The sequence below is a fragment of the Ictidomys tridecemlineatus genome, chromosome 4 (assembly GCF_052094955.1).
Source record: "Ictidomys tridecemlineatus isolate mIctTri1 chromosome 4, mIctTri1.hap1, whole genome shotgun sequence".
NCBI classification, from domain to species: Eukaryota; Metazoa; Chordata; class Mammalia; order Rodentia; family Sciuridae; genus Ictidomys; species Ictidomys tridecemlineatus.
In genome coordinates this window covers 75,898,318-75,917,961 of record NC_135480.1, presented here as the reverse complement: position 1 = coordinate 75,917,961, position 19,644 = coordinate 75,898,318, and the positions used below count along the sequence as shown (strand labels likewise).

Here is a 19,644-nt window from a genome sequence, read left to right as displayed (position 1 = left end):
AAACTAACTGTGCTTGGCCATTAATAGTAGTTAACTGTGTATTTGCTAACACTACTCTATTATATTCTATAATATTCATTTATTTTTATAATCAGAAATTTATAATATTCATTTATTTTATAATCAGAAATTGACTGACCAAATGGAAATAGTACACAAAAAACACTTATGTCCTGCTTCCAAGACATACTCAAATATATGAATTGCAGTTTTCTAAGGCACCATCTCATTTAAGATTGAACATCTCAAACAACATAAATGAACCTAGAGGACATTGTGCATAATGAATGAAGCCAGACACAGAAAGAGAACTGCTGTTTGATATTGCTTACTGTTAGAATCTGAAAAAGTAGAGGGCTGAGGTTGTGCTCAGTGGTAGAGCACTTGCCTAAAAAAGTAGAATTCTTGGAGATAGAGAGTAGAATGATTACCAGAGGCTTCTGGGAGGGTGGTGGCAGGTGCAGAAAAAGGAGATGTTGATTGAAGGGTGCAAAGTTTCAGACAGGAAGAATAGGTTCTGATGATGTATTGCACAATGGTGACTAATAATACTTCGTAGCAAGTTTCAAAATAGCAAAAAGTAGATTTTAAATGGTCTTACTACAAGGGTATGATAAGTATTTATTTGAGGTGATACATATCTATCGGCCTGGTTTGATCATTCCGCAATGTATCTACATGTTAAAAGATCACATCATACCCCATAAATATATACTGTAAATAAAAATAAAATGAATCTTAAAAAGAGAAGATTGAAAGAGTGTTAAACAGACATTATAATAAAGTAAGGACAGAAAGCAGTGAGAGTGTATATATAATAGAGGCAACTCTCCTGCTTTCAGGTCTGGAGTAAGTAGAGCTTACTTAGAAACCCGGGGATGAAGAGTTAGTGAGGTGAAGAGCTTGCAGGCAGGTAATGTAGTGTAAAGGAGTGGCTTATGCTCAGGGAATTTCAGAGGGAGGATACAAATGAAAGCTCTTTAAAGTCTTGAGGGTATATCAGTGAATAAAAGATCCAGTGCCACATAATGTGGAGTTGCAGAAAACCTTGCTGAGATTCTCTCTCTCTAGAGCTCTCAAAACCCAGACAGTGAGGACAAAACAAGAAATCGAACTGGAAGAATGTACTCATTTGATAACAACACTAGCTGACATGAGAGGAGAACTAAGTCTTACAGCCATTCCGAGCATAAAGAAACCAATTTTGCTAACAGGCTTTCTGGTGAAAGGAGGGCTGTTGAAGACTCTAGAAGGAGCAGGCATTTACTGTGATCCTCAAAGGGGAAATAGGGAGATACCTGCAGCTTGTGGGTCTAGGTCAGGGTTCTATGTACTTGCTTATGTACTTAACTATGTTTTGACCCTTGCTTTGTTTGTTCAGCTAGGATTGTGTTTCAGCAGAGCTTCAGCATCTGTTCTTAACTTCAACTGCAGCCTTATCCTTTTACCCATGTGCCGAACACTCCTGGCTTATCTTCGAGGATCCCAGAAGGTAAGTAAAAAAGAACATCCTCATTATGGATTTCCACATCAAATCAAGTGTTATGGTCACATCTTAATTCTGCTTAATTTTCATGGTCTGACTTTTGTTTAGATTGATTTCTTCAGAAATGATGGTAAGGGCCATCTTAACTCTCAAGATCACCCATGAGTTCTCCTACAACACTAGGTAGAGCAGAGGATCAGAGAAAAAATATAAATAGTGTTTTCAGGCACTGTGCTGAGCACTTCATACACAACATTGTGAATCCTTACAATGAATCTGCAATCAGGATTAATCAGTTCCATTTTGTACGTGAGGAACCTGAGGCTTGGAAAGCAGAAGTGACTTGACCGAGATCATGACTAGTGAAGGAGGAGCTAAAATCCATCCCACTTTTGAGCTCTCTGTATCACACCTTGCCTCATCACAGTCCTGTATTTTCACTTAGCTGCATACAGGTGAACAAGTAGGAATCCTATGGCCTTTTAGCAACACATGATAGTGTTGGCACCTTATCTCTACTTAACACACACACACACATACACACACCCCCATTTGGAGCTTAAAAAACATATCTAGATCAAATTAGTGTGATCAAATAATGTGAAAAGATTATGTTACAATATTTACTGTTTTAAAATGAAGGATATAAGTGAAATTCTTTGTCTTTGATTATTATTGTGTATATGTGCATGTTCATATGTATGTGTGTGTGTGTGGGTATGTGTGAATTCACTCATCACTAAAACAGTAAGGTACTACTAGACAGATAGTAATTTCAAATGAATTTTTAACGTGAGGCAGCTTTGATCTGTGAAGTTCATATGTGCAACTTACTCTGGTAAAACTTCTCAATCTTGTAATTATGTTTGGAAACTTTATTTTTAAGGCAGTAATTTTTGTGGAAATAATTCCTTCCCTAGATTGCCTTCCATTGTAAAATGCTAGGTTTTGATCCCTATGTCTGGCTCTTGGCTTGGTATGAAAAAAGAAAAAATAAGTGGCAGGAAATAAAAGTGCCTACTGAAGTCTCCCAGTATTTAATAAGTCTTTAAAAATTGTTTCACAGTGTGAAATACAGATATTCAAAGATGCTTGACATTTATTTTTCTATGAGATCAAGCAGGCATTTAAAACCCTAGATGAGATTTCCTCATTTAAAAATAATCTTATTTTTTGGCTAGCAAAGGAAATCATATATACTGTGAAATTCAAACATCACAGAAATATGTAAAATAGTCAGAGAACTTTCCTCCTGATCCTACTCTGCATGAGCAACTACTGATGACAGTTTAGAGACATTAACATCCAATGCCCTTAACTTTGAACAACATAGAATCAAAATGTAGTTTATATTTTATAATTTTATTCCCTAAAAGTATCTTTCATTCTTAAGAAATCGATAACATAATCTTTTCACATTATTTTTAATTGTTTGAATGTTTCATTAAGTGTATCATAATTCATCTCACTAATTTTTATTCATAGGCTTCTGCTATATTTCCCAAATTTTTATATTATGAGTAGTGTTAAAGTGAAAAAGGTTGTACATCTTATTTGTTGCACCTTATTTACCATATTAAATTTTATTTAGGTACCAAGCAGGAGAACAAGAAGATTGTTGGATAAAAGCAGAACATTTCATATAACCTGTGGTATTACTATCTGTATTTTCTCAGGTGAGAAAGTCAGATGATATTAAACTTTTTTTCTTTAGAAATATACATTTTACTAGTGTTTAAATGTATCATTTTATTGTTCTATACATTATTTGCTGTCACCAACATGAGCTTTTCTTACATATATTAGTTTATACTCTTCCATGAGTTTAAAAAGAGTTGTCAAGGGGAACTACAGAAAATGGGTGTGTCTTATGACTTTTTCATTATGATACCCAAAGTCCCCACCTCCCATCGCAGGCTGATGGAGACTGTTTCCCGAAAGTAGATAATTTCATTTATAAATATTGGAAGAAACAGACCAAAAGTTTTCAGGCTCTAAAAGGAATGATATGAGTTTAAATGATTGAAAAATAAAATGTGAGATATTCATTTACAGAAAATGATTCCCCCCAAAACTATATTTGGTAAATATGTCCTTGATATTAGTATTTGGGTATAATAACTGATGTCAGAATTTATGGAATTTTATCTTGATCTATTTGAAGTTAAATATGTAAAATGAGAATCCTTGCATTTTTAGAAGACATTGTAAAATAAATTTTTATTGAGGGTTCATGTGGTATATTTCAAATCTTTGGAACAGAAAGAAATAAACATAGTGATGTGCTCTGAAGAGAGGTTCTGTAGGTTCTACCCCTAGCTGCCATCTGCCTTACTGTGTTAGATCACCTCTCTTATCCTCAATTTGTGGCTTTTTAAAGAAGTAAAATGGCTAGGCATGATGGCACATGCCTATCATCCCAGTGGATTAGAAGGCTGGGGCAGGAGAATTGCAAATTGGAGGCTAGCCTCAGCAATTTTATAAGGCCCTGAGCAACTTAATGAGAACCTGCCTCAAAATTAAAAAAAAAAAAAAAAAAGAAAGAAAGCTGGGTATATGGCTCAATAGTTAAGCAACCCTGGGTTCAATCACAGTACTAAAAGAAAAAAAAAAGTAAAATTGTTAATATAGCACCAACTGCACTACTGACTGTACAATTTTAAGTATAAAATGAGACCATGCATGTGGAGTTCTTAGAGCATGATGGGTTATTTCAATTTACAGTTTCAGAGATTATCCCAGTGTCATATAATACTTGGCATTTTTATCTATTATTTGATGTGACATAGCTGTGTTGATACTAAAGTCATTATCTGGACATTAATGTATGGCCACTTTTACTCAGGAATGTTTTGCAATGACTATTACCAAGAAGTTATTAAAACTTCAAGCTTTTAAAAAATTACCAAGCATTTTTGAAACAGACATATTCACTGTTTTATCCCAGAACATCCTCCCATCATTAGGTGAGAGATGGGGAAAGCATTTCAGGGATGGATTTAGAACTCTGGTACAGCTTAGAGTAGAGGGAGACTGGGAGTCTAGGATGAGGTGAGGACGTAGGCTGTGGTAAGAGTAGGATGGGTCAGAGGCAGGAGCATGAAAGATTAGGAATGGAGGAGGATTAGAAACCTGTGGCATATTTATTACTTGATTTGTTCTAAACTATAATTATGTCCAAATATCCTGGGTGGATTGGATATTGTAGAGGACTACTGGATGACCTTGTGTCCTAGAGGGTTCACATTTTTCCACTCCTTAGTAGTCTACTTTGGATGTTACTTTTTATTTTTTGGTACTAGGGATTGAACGGAGGGGCACTTTACCACTGAGCTACATCTCCAGTCCACTTTAAATATTTTATTTAGAGACAGGGTCTTGCTGAATTTCGTAGGACCTTGCTAAATTGCTGAGGTTGGCTTTGAGCTTGTGATCCTCCTGCGTCAGCTTCTCCAGCTGCTGGAATTATAGGCATGTGCCACCACACCTGGATAACCTGAGTTTTCTTATTTGTAAAATAAGAATGATTCTGCCTACCTCACTATTTTGCCGTGAGAGTTAAATGAAAATATTCACATAAAGTTCTTAGCACAACTTCTTCCCAGCTGCCTAAAATAAGAATCAGAGGTTTCTTTTGACTTAAAAGCCTTTTAAGGAAAGTGTATATCAATTGTCTCTTACATGTTTGTTATGTAGGACAGTTTTCTCCCCAGGGGAATTCAGAATGACAATTCTTCAAGGGCACTATTGTATTTTTTCGCCATAAATATGTATTTAACGTATAAATTAATATGTAGTTAATTTAAAATGAGAGTTGTTTTTTTTTACTAGATTTCAGTACTTATGAGGCTATAGAACACTGAGTTGTTTATAAAGTTTTATGCCAGTCATAGTCAAATTATACTACAATCTTTGTTTTACTTCTTTTAAACTTGCTTGTTACAGTTTGCTTATTTCTTTTGTAAAAAAAATTAAAAATCATTTTTTAGAACAAATGTAGTAAGTTCATAACAAAACTTGAGAAGAGATTTTTCCATATACTCTCTTTGCCTACCATCTTTTCATACATAGCCTCCCTCATTATTAACATCTGCCAACAGAATGGTATAATCAGTTTGTTACAATTGAGTCTACATGTGCACGTATTTATTACTCAAAGTCTATAGCTAATGTTAGGGCTCACTCTTTTTAAAACAAATTTTAATTTGTTCTTTTTAGTTATACATGGCAGTAGAATGTATTTTGACATATCATACATACATGGAGTATAACTTCCCTTTTTTGTGGTTGTACATGATATGGAGTTACACTGATCATGTATTCATATATGAACATAGGAAAGTTATGTCTGATTCATTCTACTGTCAAGGGTTCACTCTTAGTATTGTGCAATCTGTGGGTCTGGACAAGTGTATATTAACACATATCCACTGCTAGTATCATGCAGAGTATTTTTCACTGTCCTGTGTTTCCGCTGAGCTATACAGTTCATCATTCACTTTTGTCTAATCCCTGGCAACCACTGATCTTTTTGTAGTTTTTATAGATTTACCTCTTCAGAAGGTCATACAGTTGGAATCATATAGAATAGAGCCTTTTCAGATTGGCTTTGTTCATTTAGTAATATGAATTCAAGTTCCTTCCACATGTTTTTATGACTTGGCTGCTCAGTCTTTTTAGCTTTGAATAATATTCCCTGGTCTGGATATACCTCAATTAATTTATCCCTTCACCTTCTGAAGGATATCTTCAGTTGCTTTCAACTTATAGCAATTATGAATAAATCTCCTGCAAACATCTGTGTTTGGGTTTTCATGTGAACATAGTTTTAAACTTGTTTGGGAAAATATGAAAATGTTCTAAAGTATGGAAAGAGTATGTATGGCAGGATTACAAACTGTCTTCAAAAGTGACTATACCATTTTGAATTTTCACTATCAGTGAGTGAGGCATAATAATTACCTTGATAATTCCTATTTCTCCACATCTGCACCAGGATTTGGAGTTGTCAGTGTTATGGGTTTTGGCCATGCTAACAGTTATAAAGTGGTATTTTGTTGTTTTAACTATGTTTCTCTGAAGATACATGATGTGGAGCATCATACATGGCAGGTATGCTTATTTGTCATCTATATGTCCTCTTTATTGACTCTTTTGTAATCACATTTTATATTCTATTATTGAGTTTTAAGTGTTTTTTGTTTATTTTGGATAAAAATCCTTCATCAGATATGACTTTTGGAAATATTTTCTCCCAGTCTGGTGACTTGTCCTTAATGAAGTCCAGCTTATCAATCTTTTTTTTTTTTTTTTTTCATGAATCATGCCTTTGGTGTTATATCCAAAGGTCATCATCAAATTATAGTTTCAATACAATTCCCGCTAAAATACCAATGACATTCTTTATATCTTGAGTCTTTCTTTATATAGATAGAAAATATGATCCTAAAAAAGTACATGGAAGCACAAAAGAATTCAGAATAACCAAAGCAATCTTGAACAAAAAGAACAAAGCAGAGGACATCACACTATCTGGCTTCAAAATACACTACAAAGCTATAGTAACCAAAACAGTATAGTATTGGCAAAAGACAGACACACAGACTAATGAAACAAAGCCCAGGAATAACCCCATGAGTATACAGGCAACAGATTTCTAACAAAAGTGTTAAAAGCATATGTTGGAGAAAAAGAAAGACTCTTCAATTAATGGTGCTGGGAAAACGAAATATTCACCTGTATAATACTGAAAGTTGACCCCTATCTTTCACACACATACAAAATTAACTCAAAATAGTTCAAAGATATAAATATAAGACCTGAAACTATGCAACCACTAGAGAAAACAAGGAAACATTTCAAGACGTTGGAATAGGCATACCTCTGTTTTATAAGACTCCCAAATTATAGGCATTCAAAGCAAAAACCAGACAAGCAGGATTATATTAAATTAAGAAGTTTCTGAGGAGCAAAGGAAATAGTCAATAGAGTGAAGAAACCATCTACAGAATGAGAAAGAGTTTTAGAAACTATTCATCCAATGAATGATTAATATTTAGAATATATAAAAAATTTTAAAACTCAACAACTCAAAACAAATAATCTAATTCAAAATGTGTAAATTATATGAACAGGTACTCCTCAAAAGAAGAATGATGAATAAGTTTGAAAAAATCCTCAACATTATTAGCTAATGGAAATAAATATTGTATACCCTTTTGAAATGCCACACTGTACTTACTTCTTCTTATATGTGTGCAAATATTATGTGTTAACCAAAAATTTTTAAAAATGTTCAAGGACATGGACATGATAATTATCTTGATTAAAACATCACCCATTGTATATGTGTAATGAATTATCACACTGTACCCCATAAACAAGTACAATTAAAATGATAATGATTGATTATAAAATGATAATGATTGATTATAATAAATAAAAAGTCATCATCAAACCCGAGGTAATTTACATAATTCCTCATGTTGGCTTTTGGGGTATTATAGTTTGAAATTTTACATTTAGCTCTGTGATCCATTTTGAATTAATTTTAATGAAATATGTGAGGTATATGTCTAGACTCATTTTTTTTAAAAAATGTCAATTTTCAACTGTTCCAGAACCATTTGTTGCAAATTCTATTTTTTCCCCTCCATTCCATTGGCTTTGCTTCTTTGTCAAAGAACAGTTGACTTTATTCACAGTCTATTTCTGGCCTTTTTATTCTGTTCAATTGTTCTGTCTGTTCTTTTACTGAAACCACACTCTCCTGATTAACTTTCTAATAAGTATTCATTTGTCTACTTTTAATGTGACCTTTTCCCCACTTCTAATTTGTTTACCTTTTAAGTCTTTTCAGTCAACTTTGAATTTATTTAGCATTCAGTTCCTTCTCACTTTCATTAGTTTTTGTAATCTATTGCTCCTAGTCTCTCTGTATTTTTATTCTGGCTTGCTGGGGATCATAGAGTTCTCTGCTTTCCCCACGATGTCTTCTTTTGAATGACTACATTCCATACATTGTTGGAAACTATGATGGCTTATTAAGCAATTGCAGAGCACTTATCTCAAGTCTTTCACTTCTGTCACTATCATTTTATAGAGAAATGTAAACTGAGGAGCTGGTAGACAAGCAATGTGGTCAAGATCACAGGATTTTTAGTTAACTGTTGTTCCTTCCAATACATTATAATATTGTTTACCCATTTCATACCTTATTTCACCCACAGGAAAAGGTTGGGAATGGAGGAGAGTATGGGATATTTGGTCCTTCCTTGATCTATCTCCTCAAGATAATTTTTTTTTCTCCCCTGGTTATGTTAAAATGAGTTTGTCTTGAAATCTATAGTAATTTCCTAATGCTTTATCTTTTGTATGAGCTCTGAGTCAGCTAAACACTCTTTACTGTGCAATTATAGGTAGGTCATTTATCAAATGGTGATCATTATTTTCCAGAGTTTTTGTTTCAGAAGTGGTTCCCAACATTCTATTTTGGGGATTAGGACATTATCTATGGATTGTGAAAATTTTCAGTTGGCCAAAAGCCTTTCAGTTGGCCTCTATTTTACATTGCATGACAATGAGGTGTATAAGATATAGAGAGGTTTGGAACCATGGGAGAGATGAAGGATGTAGAACACCTAAAATACCCTGGAGCCCCTTAAGCAAAACAGTAAATGTCAATGTTATTAGACTTGCATTTTTAAAATATGTATGTGTGTGTGGTGGGGTCAACGGTTGAGTATGTATCTTTTTTTTCCAATCTGAATTACCATGGCTATTTAATTCTAACTTTTGAAAATTAGATAAAGTCTCAATATTCAAGAGTTTAAAAATATTTTTAAAGCTTTACTTTTCAATGTAATATTCCATTGCTCATATAGCTCTTAAACTTTGCCCCTATATTACACTGTGGGAGGAACTGACTTCTTGCCACACAGAGTGTGTCTGAAAATCTCATTGACATGCACCTGGTGTGTTCTGTAGGTGTGCATGTGGCTGCCCATCTGGTGAATGCCCTCAACTTCTCAGTGAACTACAGTGAAGATTTTATTGAACTGAATGCAGCAAGATACCAAGATGAGGTGGGTGGTCTCTGTCTTCCCATTTTCCTTTCACTTGTCATTAAATAACTAATGAGGGTCTGTGATTTTCACAGAAAATTTGTACCTTGCTTCTCCTTTTGAGTGCTTTTGAAATGCAGTTGTCAAGTTGAGTTTTATTCCCTTTCAACAGAAAATATAGGTAATTACTATTTCATAGTCTCTCCTGCTGAAAATGGGAGTTTGCAGAGTGTCTACTTTTTATATTCTGTAATGTTCAGATGGTTGCCACTCAGGTCTACCTTCTGACTCCCAACAGCTTTTGTCTAATTCCTATCATTTATTTGAGAGTTTCGACAGTGCCATTATAGGGTAAAAATACTTTAATAACTCACATACTATGTTTTTGGGAAAAGGGCAGAAAAGAAGGCTATTTGTGGATCATGGGTAATCAATAATTTAACCTAAAAAATATCAGTGAGGTTTCATGATTCCTTCCCCACTCCCACCCCTCCCCCTGTGGTATTGGGGATTGAACCCAGGGGGACTCTACCACTGAACTACATCTTTAGTCCTTTATCTTGATTTATTTATTTTTAAAATTTTGAGGTACTCTTGCTATATCACAAGGCTGGCCTTGAACATGAGGTCCTTCTGCCTTAGCCTCCTTAGTAATTGGTATTATAGGCATGTACCACTGCTAGGCTTTTTCCTTTTTAATTTTACTCCTTGAAATAGATGACCTTGAGCCAAACTCTATTGCAGGCAGTATCTGATTTAGCTCCTTTTTAAAAAATGTGAAACCACCCATGAAATAAAATTGTATGTACAAGTGGTAGGCTAGAGCCTGATGTACAGTGTATGCACAGCTCTGGTCAGGTCTCTGCTGCTCAGTACTTCCACATTGTCTTTAAGCTTCCTTTGCTTCACAATGACAAGACTGCACCAAAACTGCTCTGCCTCATTGTCCTTTAGTATTGACTGGTAGTGACAACACACTTGTTCTCCATCTTCTCTGTTTTCTTTTCTACATATCACCTGAATTTTTAGGGTCAATATTGCTATAATCATATGCTTGACCTCCCTCCCAGAACAAAACAGAAGAGAAGGTAGCAATAAATAGAGAGAAAAAAAATCACTAAATCTAAACAGCAAGTAACTTTTAGTAAATCTCTTGTTTCTAGTATTTTTAAAAACATTAATACTATTTATTTGGTCTGGATTAAGCATTGGCATTGATATTTTCAAAAAGCTCACCAAGTGGTTTTTATACAGTATACCTAGTACTGAGAATCACAGAAAAAAATTTAGCTCCTTAAAATGCCAATAACTACACTTCGCGTGTAATGATTTCAAACAGCCTAAATTTCTAGCTTCCTTTTCCCTTTCTGCATCTATCTTGCCCTCTTTCCATTACACTTGTGTTTACATTTACTGCTCTTGCTATATACTTTTCTTATTTTATCATTTTCTTTTTCTTTCTAATGCTGGGGCTGGGATTTGAACCCAGGTATTTGTAGATGCTTAGGAAAACCATTTAATGCTGAGTTACTTCCCCAGCTATTTCCCCCATGCCTTTGCTTTCTCTCTTTTACAATTCAAATATCTTTAGTACTTATAATCATTTTATCATATGAATATACTTTTTCTTAACATTTCCTACATATTTTAGTAATTTTCAGGTTTTTAGTTATTAAAATTAATTTATGTTGAGCAATATACTTGGTATAAAATACTAAAAATCTGAGTAGATGAAATTAAAACTGAAAGTTTATCCTTCAAAGCTAGTCACAGTTAATCATTTTGTGTTTCTTTTAAAATGTTTGAGTAATATTTGATGATACCCATTCCTCTGCAATTTACTTGTTTCTATAAGTATCCATATTAAGGCTACTGCTTCAGAATATATTGGTCTCATTCTCTTATAAGAATGTGTTATATTTTTTTAGCTTTTTTTTTTATTCATGGGCATTTAGGTTGATTTCAAGTTTTTGTTATAAAACATACTTTACTAAATTTTTGGTGACCCTGATACTCTGCCTCATCGTGTTATCTGTGAAGCTGTTGCTCACTCTCCAGTTCTGTCTTCTTTCTCTGGCAATTGTAATTTTTCCATCTTTTGGCTTTCCATATTTATATATTTATATTTCAGTGTCACTTTGCTCAGCTCACTCTTTTTCTAGCTATTCGTATTTTGGGTTTCTCTAGATCACACTTTGTCATGTTTCTAAAACCAGAAAGATAAGTCATTTGTCCTACATTAGGAGGTGGGGAGCTACTCCAAGGCAAGTGATGCTTATTCCAAGCCCCTTTAAATGGTTTCCTACTTACTATATAGTCAGATTCAAGGTGGAACATAAATAAAGTAATTCAAAATCTTGTTTAGGGCACTTGGTAAGTAGCTCATTGGCCAACTTCTTGCCTAGCATGTATGAGGCTCTCGACTTGATCCCTCACATTGCAACAAAACAAACAAAAACCAAAATAAAACTTGTGCAGTATTAAGCATCATGAGGGTGAAAAATCAAATCCACACATTTACTGGAGATTGACCTAAGTTTTGCAGAAGGTAGAAAGAGAGTTAACTGTACTCCATTACTGTATGAGAGATATATTTTAAAATAAATACTACAATAACAATATTTTCAAGTATTAGAAACATAACCCAATTCTTTAAGTGTTCTCACAATTTTCACAGTATTTGAAATATGGTGAGTTTTCAATTATTCATCTTTACACTAAGTTTAAAGTATGTAAACCTCTGAAATTTTATTGGTGTTGATTCCCACCATCTTGATGTGCAGTCTGGCAATTGCAATAGAGTTTTATATTAATATTTCCACATTATAGTTGAAGATGTTGAGTCCCCAAATTGTCAAAGGGTGGGCTTAGGACCAATACCACTAGCTTATAAGCAGTCATTAAGATTAAATCCTAGGCCTTCTGACTTATCCAGTACTCAGCCTTTCTCAGATAAAAAACCAAAAAACCCTTCTCTGTATTGGATTCTTTCCCTTGTGCTAATCTCCTGTAGCATTATGAGGATGTCAGAACACTTAGTTGAGTCTCTTTCACTTAAACTGGAAGACTGCTATCTGACATGCCCACTACATGGTTCTTATACCCTTCAAATTTCTTATAGAATTTCATATCAGTGTTTATTTTTCAGTCAAATATTTTCTTTTTTATTTTTCTTAGGATCCTAGAAAACTACTCTTCACAACTGGTAAGTTGTTATTTGTTGCCTATCCTTAGATTTAGAAATGTCTGAAAATAAGCCCAGTCAAAGTGTGCAGCAATTAGAAAAATGTTAAAGTACAACAAATGGAAAATTCACATATTGGAACAAATGTTAAGAGGTCAGGCATAAATGAGGACAGAGGGACAAGGCATAGTTGAGTATGAATGAACAAGGAGTAAAAGCAAGCAAACACAAGTCATATGTTTTTCCAGTGAAAACTACAACCCCATATGCTTGTTGAGGGCCTGCTTTGTGTGGCTGTTGTGACAAGTGCTATGGAAGATGGCACACATGTAAGGGTTCTTGCTCTTAAGTTATTGGAAAGAAATAGAGTATTCCAGTATTAGTATAGTTCATATAATCCTGTAATTTAGCAGGATGTATATTGTGATATTAAAACCTATAGCTGGGAGCCAGAAGCAAGCCATCATTAACATCAGTCATGGTTTTGAAGTGTGTCTCCATTTTCTTTTTTTTTTTAAATTAGAATAATTTGTTATATATGCAGCAGAATGCATTTTAATTCATATTACACATACAGAACACAATTTTTCATATCTCTAGTTATATATAATGTAGAATCACACCATATGTGCCTTCATACATGTACTTAGAGTAATGATGATCATCTAATTCTACCAATTTTTCTACACCCATGACACCGCCTTCTACTTTGTCCAAACTAGAGTATGTCTAATCTTCTCACAGCCCTCCCAATCTCTTTTATGAATCAGCCTCCTCATATCAGAGAAAACATTTGGCATTTGGTTTTCTGGGATTGGCTTATTTCACTTAGCATTATATTCTTCAACTCCATCCACTTCTCAGCAAATCCCATGATTTTATGCTCTTTTGATGCTGAGTAATATTCCATTCTGTATATATACCACATTTTCTTTATCCATTCATCTACTGAAGGGCATCTAGGTTGATTCCACAGATTAGCTATTGTGAGTTGTGCTGCAATAAATATTGATGTAGCTGTATTTCTGTAGTATGCTGTTTTAAATTTCTTTGGGTATAGACCAAGGAGTGGGATAGCTGGATCAAAGGTGGTTCAATTCCCAGTTTTCTAAGGAGTCTCCAAATTGCTTTTCCGACTGGCTGCATCAATTTGCAGTCCCATCAGCAATGTATGAGTGTGCCTTTTTCCCCACATCCTCTCCAACACTTATTGTTGTTTATATTCTTAATAGCTGCCATTCTGGTTGAAGTGAGATGAAATCTTAGTTTTGATTTGAATTTCTACAATTGCTAGAGATGTTGAACATTGTTGATTGATTATGTATCATCCTCTGAGAAGTATTTGTTCAGTTCCTTTGCCCATTTATTGATTGGGTTATTTGTTTTTTTGATGCTTAGCTTATATACCCTAGAGATTAGTGCTCTATCTGGTGTGCAAGTGGTAAAAATTTGCTCCCAAGATGCAGGCTTTCTATTCACTTCACTGATTGTTTCTTTTGCTGAGAAGAAGCTTTTTAGTATGAATCCATTCCACTTATTGATTCTTGATTTTAATTCTTGTGCTATAGAAGTCTTATTAAGGAAGTAGGTGCATAATCCAACATGATGAAGATTGGGGCCTACTTTTTCTTCTAATAGACAGTGTCTTTGTTTTAATTCCTAGGTCTTTGAACCACATTAAATTGAGTTTTGTGCATGGTGAGAGATAGGGGTTTAATTTTATAATCTTGCTTATGGATTTCCAGTTTTCCCAGCACCATTTGTTGAAGAGGTTATCTTTTCTCTAATGTATGTTTTTGGCATCTTTGTTTAATATAAGATAACTGTAATTATGCGAGTTAGTCTCTATATCCTCAATTCTGTACCATTGGACTACCAGTCTATCTTGGTGCCAAAACCAGGTTGTTTTTGTTACTATTGCTCTGTAGTATAGTTTAAGTTCTGGTATAGTGATGCCACCTGCTTCACTCTTCTAAGTATTGCTTTCGCTATTCTGGGTCTCTTATTTTTCCAGATGAATTTCATAACTATTTCTTCTATTTCTATGAGGAATGTCATTGGATTTTGGTTGAAATTGCATTATATCTGTATAATGCTGTTGGTAATATAGTCAATTTGGCAATATTAATTCTTCCTATCCAGAACAAGTGAGATCTTTCCATCTTCTAAGGTCTTCTTTAATTTCTTTCTTTAGTTTCTATAGTTTTCATTGAAAACATCTTTCACCTCTTTTGTTAAGGTCTTTCCTCAGTATTTTATTTTATTTTATTTTATTGAGGCTCTTGTAAATGGGGTAGTTTTCCTTCTTTCCCTTTCAGAGGATTTGTTACTGATATACAGAAATGCCTTTGATTTATGGGTTTTGATTTTATATCCTGCTACTTTGCTGAATTCATTTATTAGTTCTAGAAGTTTTCTGGTTCTTTTTCATTTGAAATTTATTTTTCTATCTCAAGCATATTGTCCATGAAATCTCAGTGGAGACTGTCAATTTGTTAAAGAATATTTGAAACCTCAAAATTTTTCTCCTGATGTTAATGTTAAATGTTACAAAAATTCTTCTATTCTTAACCTTATACATATTTATGAGCATGAAAAGAGTAAACTGTATCATGGGGACTGTCAGCATTTACTTCAGAAACAAAGATGATTGAGTAGTTGAGAGGATTCATCATAAATGATTGTCTGTGATAACTCATTAAGAATCAGACTTGAATAGGGGACTGAGGCACATTACCCTATCAAATGTATTGTTTCTCATTTGAACCAATTTCATGATGAAAAATAACAAAAACTCAGGTGCTTTATTCCCCATGTCATGATTATATGTTTAAATTCTTAAAATGTATTTTCTTTCTGCCTATGGATTTATATTTACTGCTTGTAAAATATTTCATATTTTTCTCTTTAGTAACAATAGTTTTGCTTACAATTTTGGTCATCAAAAACATATTTTATTTAAGCCTCAAGGTTTGGATGAGAAATAGGAGAGGAAAAAAGCAGAAAAACAAAACCTTATGCATGAGTCAACTATTTCTTGGTTCATATGAATTAATTTAAGGGAAATGAAAAAGATCTTTATATTAATACTGTTTTCTACAGCACAATGTTTGATTGAAACCTTGGGACATTTAAAATGCTTCAAAGTCTAGTTTACAAAGATAAAAATTTTCTCATAAGACAAAGATATTACATTGATAAACTTAATATAATTTTTACTGCTGTATAACTCTGTGACCCCCCCTACTTTGCATAAAATGCTAGAAGTATCTAGAAATGGTGTTGGAATAAAATAAGATACTTAAAAACAAATTCTCTGGCTCTATCTTAGGGCGCCTTTGGGAGGGACATAGTATTATGATTTCACTTGCCTTCCCTGGTACCTGGGAAGCTAGTGTTCTGTCCTCATGAAACATTTTGTCATTCTCTTGAGCACACCTTTTTACGATCATCTATCTTTTGCCTGAGATAGTCAACTCTTTTTCTTTGCCTGGTCAATATCTGCTCATTCTTAAAATCACAATTGACAGATTGTGATTCTACCAATATGTAGAATAGTTTATTGCCTTAAAATTTTGTCTTTTCTCTTGAAAGTGAGCCTCTTCAGGTGTGTGGCAGGGCTCCCTCTGTGATATGTAAAACTCAAGAAAAATTTTTTTGCCCTTTCTGTTTTTGGTAGGACTTCTGTTAATTTAAATAATTTGAGTCCTCCCAAATTAACAAGTGGGCACCATTTTGGTGGCCCAGTTCACATAATTTCATGAGAGAAATACTTTATGGTAGCTGGGTGCTCCCAGCAATGAACTGGGAACTGGAGCTATAGACAGAGAGCTTCCAAAGCATGAGTCTGAAGCTTTTTAGGAGATTTGGCTGAGCCCACTGAATAGTGGCACATCAGAGCACATGGGAGCCTAAGGATGGCAAGGGGATGAGAAATGCCTCCTCCACAACAGCCTTAAATCAATTTTGTAGTTTTACTATTGACCAAAAATACTCCATAGCCGTCTTTGAATGTTCTCAGATGCAGTGTGTAGGAAAAATTAAGTTATTGATGAATGAATACATGCATGTTTTCGATTTTTGTAGTGGTAAGGAATACGTTTTTATTCACTGATAGATTGTTTGGGAGTATAGTGTGGTCAATGTTGCAGTCATATATCTTTGTGTCTAAAATTTTTTCAGTGTAATTGACAACTAAGAAATTAAGATGGTTTTGTAAAAAGGAAAAATAAAGCCTGGGAAGTGTAAGAGACAAAGTATAGTACTTTGACTTAATACATGCGAAATGGTAAAAGTATTTCAATCAAAAAATTTGTAAAATAAAATTAGGTTAAATTATTATCCAAAAATTCATTAAAAATGTTTATATATTACATATTTCTAAATTTGGGAGTACCTTATATGGTGAGAGTAAAATGCACAACATCTAATTTAATTAGGAAAAATCTGCACAAACAAGCACAATTATGTTTCCAATTAAGTTAGAAGAAGTAGAATAATTGATAAAAGATAGTATGTTTCTGATCACATTAGGTATGGGTATAAATTATCTCTCAAATTCACCCAGAAATGACAGTAAAGCACAATTATTCATTTAAAGGTTACTATTAATGAAATTAATATGCATAGATAACAAACAATAGGAATAAACATAGAAACTTATATTTTCCTGAATACAAGTGAGTATAATTCAAAGAATTATACTTCATAATTCAAAGAATTCAAAGGGTTCAAAAGAAAATAAGTGTAACTCATTTAGACAAGTAACTTTGCCCAGTGCAGTTACACTAATATAATGATTTTCAGCCTGTTTTTCTTGACTCTTGGAATGTATAGCAATAAGGAGCTAATATAAGGGACTTGGCTGAGTTGCTAGGCAAGTCTGAGTTAGAGTGCCCTTCGATGGAACTGGAAAACACTCCATGCTTGCCTCTCTCTTAGCACTTAATGCCCATGTTGCAGTTGCCTACTTAACCTTCCTGTCTTCCCCACCGAGCTGAGTTTTCTTTTAGAGAAGGATTCATTTATCTCTAGCACTTAACAGTACACTATGTCTACAAATATTACTGAACAAATAAGACATTTGTTTAACTATTTTCTGTGATGTACAGATCTCTATTACAGATAGTGGGTTGGCAAGCCTCTGTTTATTTACTTCCATTGTTATGCTTGGGGCTTCTTAAGTTAGTATCTCCCTCTTCTGTTTCTTTCTTCCTTCCTTCCTTCCTTCCTTCCTTCCTTCCTTCCTTCCTTCCTTCCTTCCTTCCTTCCTTCCTTCCTTCCTTCCTTCCTTTCTTTCTTTCTTACCACTGTAATTATAGTAAGAGTTTCTTTTTTCCTTGTAAAATTTTCTTCTTCATTGGTCTGAAATCTGCAGCTATAAAAATTATACACTCTAGTCTTTTAATACATTTGGGAGATAGGAAAAATAAATTCTTTAGACAAAATAGACAACTCCATAAGGAACATTAAAATTATTAAATTTATTCTTGTTAGTTTACAGATGAGATTCAGTGAGATTAGAGTTTTGCCCATCAGAGCTTTATACCACTGTCCAAGTGGTCTAAGCTTCTCCTTTATCTTCAAATGATGAAAGCCAACTATTTTATATAAGTCTTTTGGTTTTCTGAATGTTCTGCTATAAAGGGAATTCGTTTTATGTTCAAACAAATTTGAGGAAATATTTAAGTTTATATGTGTTTCTTGACTATAGTACTTCTTAGAGACTTTTAATATACTGGTGTGCTTTATGTCTTTTCAAGGCAGGATTATAAGATTTTTGAGTAATAGAAACTGGTATCTCAGAAAATTAATGTTTGAGTAGCATATCTTAGAAATTGTGGCTCTATTCCAAACATAGACAGTGTTTTCAAGTGTCTTTCCAATGAAGCAATTACAGATATTCCATAATAGATAGTATGTTTATACTATCTATATCAGCATATGCAAAATATCAGCATATGCAAAACCACATAGGAGACCCTATGTGTGGATATAGTAGAACATTAATAAAGGCTCATTAAAATTGTTGTAGAGGCTCCTCCTACCATAATTTTCATACTGTATATGCATCTAAAATTCTAACTTTTACTTATTCATTTAATCAAATAAGGTCTTTTTTAAATTACTTGAAATGGGAGAAACTAGCTCTTTCATCACCTTCAATTTATTGAATTATAACTGAAGTTCATTAAATTATATATATATAAAGTATGTAATTTCATTGGTTTCAAAATATCCCTAAAATCATCATAATAAATATTTTTATTATCCCAAAGATTTTTGTGCCCCTTAACAATGTGTTTTGTATTCTACCTCTCTTAGCAACTGTTCTACTTTTTATCCCTAAAGAATAGTGTGATTTTTTTTTTAGAGAGAGAGAGAATCTTTTTTTATTTTTGGAGATGGACACAACACAATGCCTTTTTAAAAATTTTTATGTGGTGCTGAGAATCGAACCCAGGTCCCGTCTGTGCTAAGTGAGCGCTCTACCACTGAGCCACAATCCCAGCTCCAAGTGTGATTTTTCTATAAAAGTAATTATAGGGCTTGTACTTTTTGGAGGTAAAACAATTCTGCTTTTTTCACCCACTCTAATAATGCTATGATTCACCTTTGTCCTTGCTTAATTTTTTTTTTAATATCAGGAATTAAACTCAAGGATGCTTAACCACAGAGCCACATCCTCATCCCTTTTTCAATTTTTATTTTTTTTTTAAAATTTTCAGACAGGGTCTCACTAAGTTTCTTAGGGCTTCACAAAGTTGCTGAGGCTGGGTGTCAACTTGTGATCCTCCTCCCCAGCTTCCCCAGCAACTGGTATGACAGTTGTGCTTCACTGCATCCAGTTCTCTCCTTTATTGGTATTGACACTTCATAGCTTTTTATTGCTGATTAATTTTCCAGATATA

At 33.8% G+C, this 19,644-nt stretch overlaps 1 protein-coding gene across 8 annotated transcripts in view; it reads left to right on the top strand.

The window, feature by feature from the left end:
• The window catches only part of Nox4 (NADPH oxidase 4), a 271,262-nt gene that overhangs the window by 30,192 nt on the left and 221,426 nt on the right, over window positions 1-19,644 (top strand). For 7 of the 8 annotated variants that reach the window (XM_078046845.1, XM_078046846.1, XM_078046848.1 and 4 more), the window contains 4 exons: window positions 1,382-1,492; window positions 3,078-3,162; window positions 9,473-9,570; window positions 12,727-12,754. In XM_078046845.1, coding sequence (XP_077902971.1) covers window positions 1,382-1,492; window positions 3,078-3,162; window positions 9,473-9,570; window positions 12,727-12,754 — 322 coding nt within the window. The remainder of the gene's footprint in view (window positions 1-1,381; window positions 1,493-3,077; window positions 3,163-9,472; window positions 9,571-12,726; window positions 12,755-19,644) is intronic. The other variant, XM_040285078.2, reaches the window with a different exon arrangement.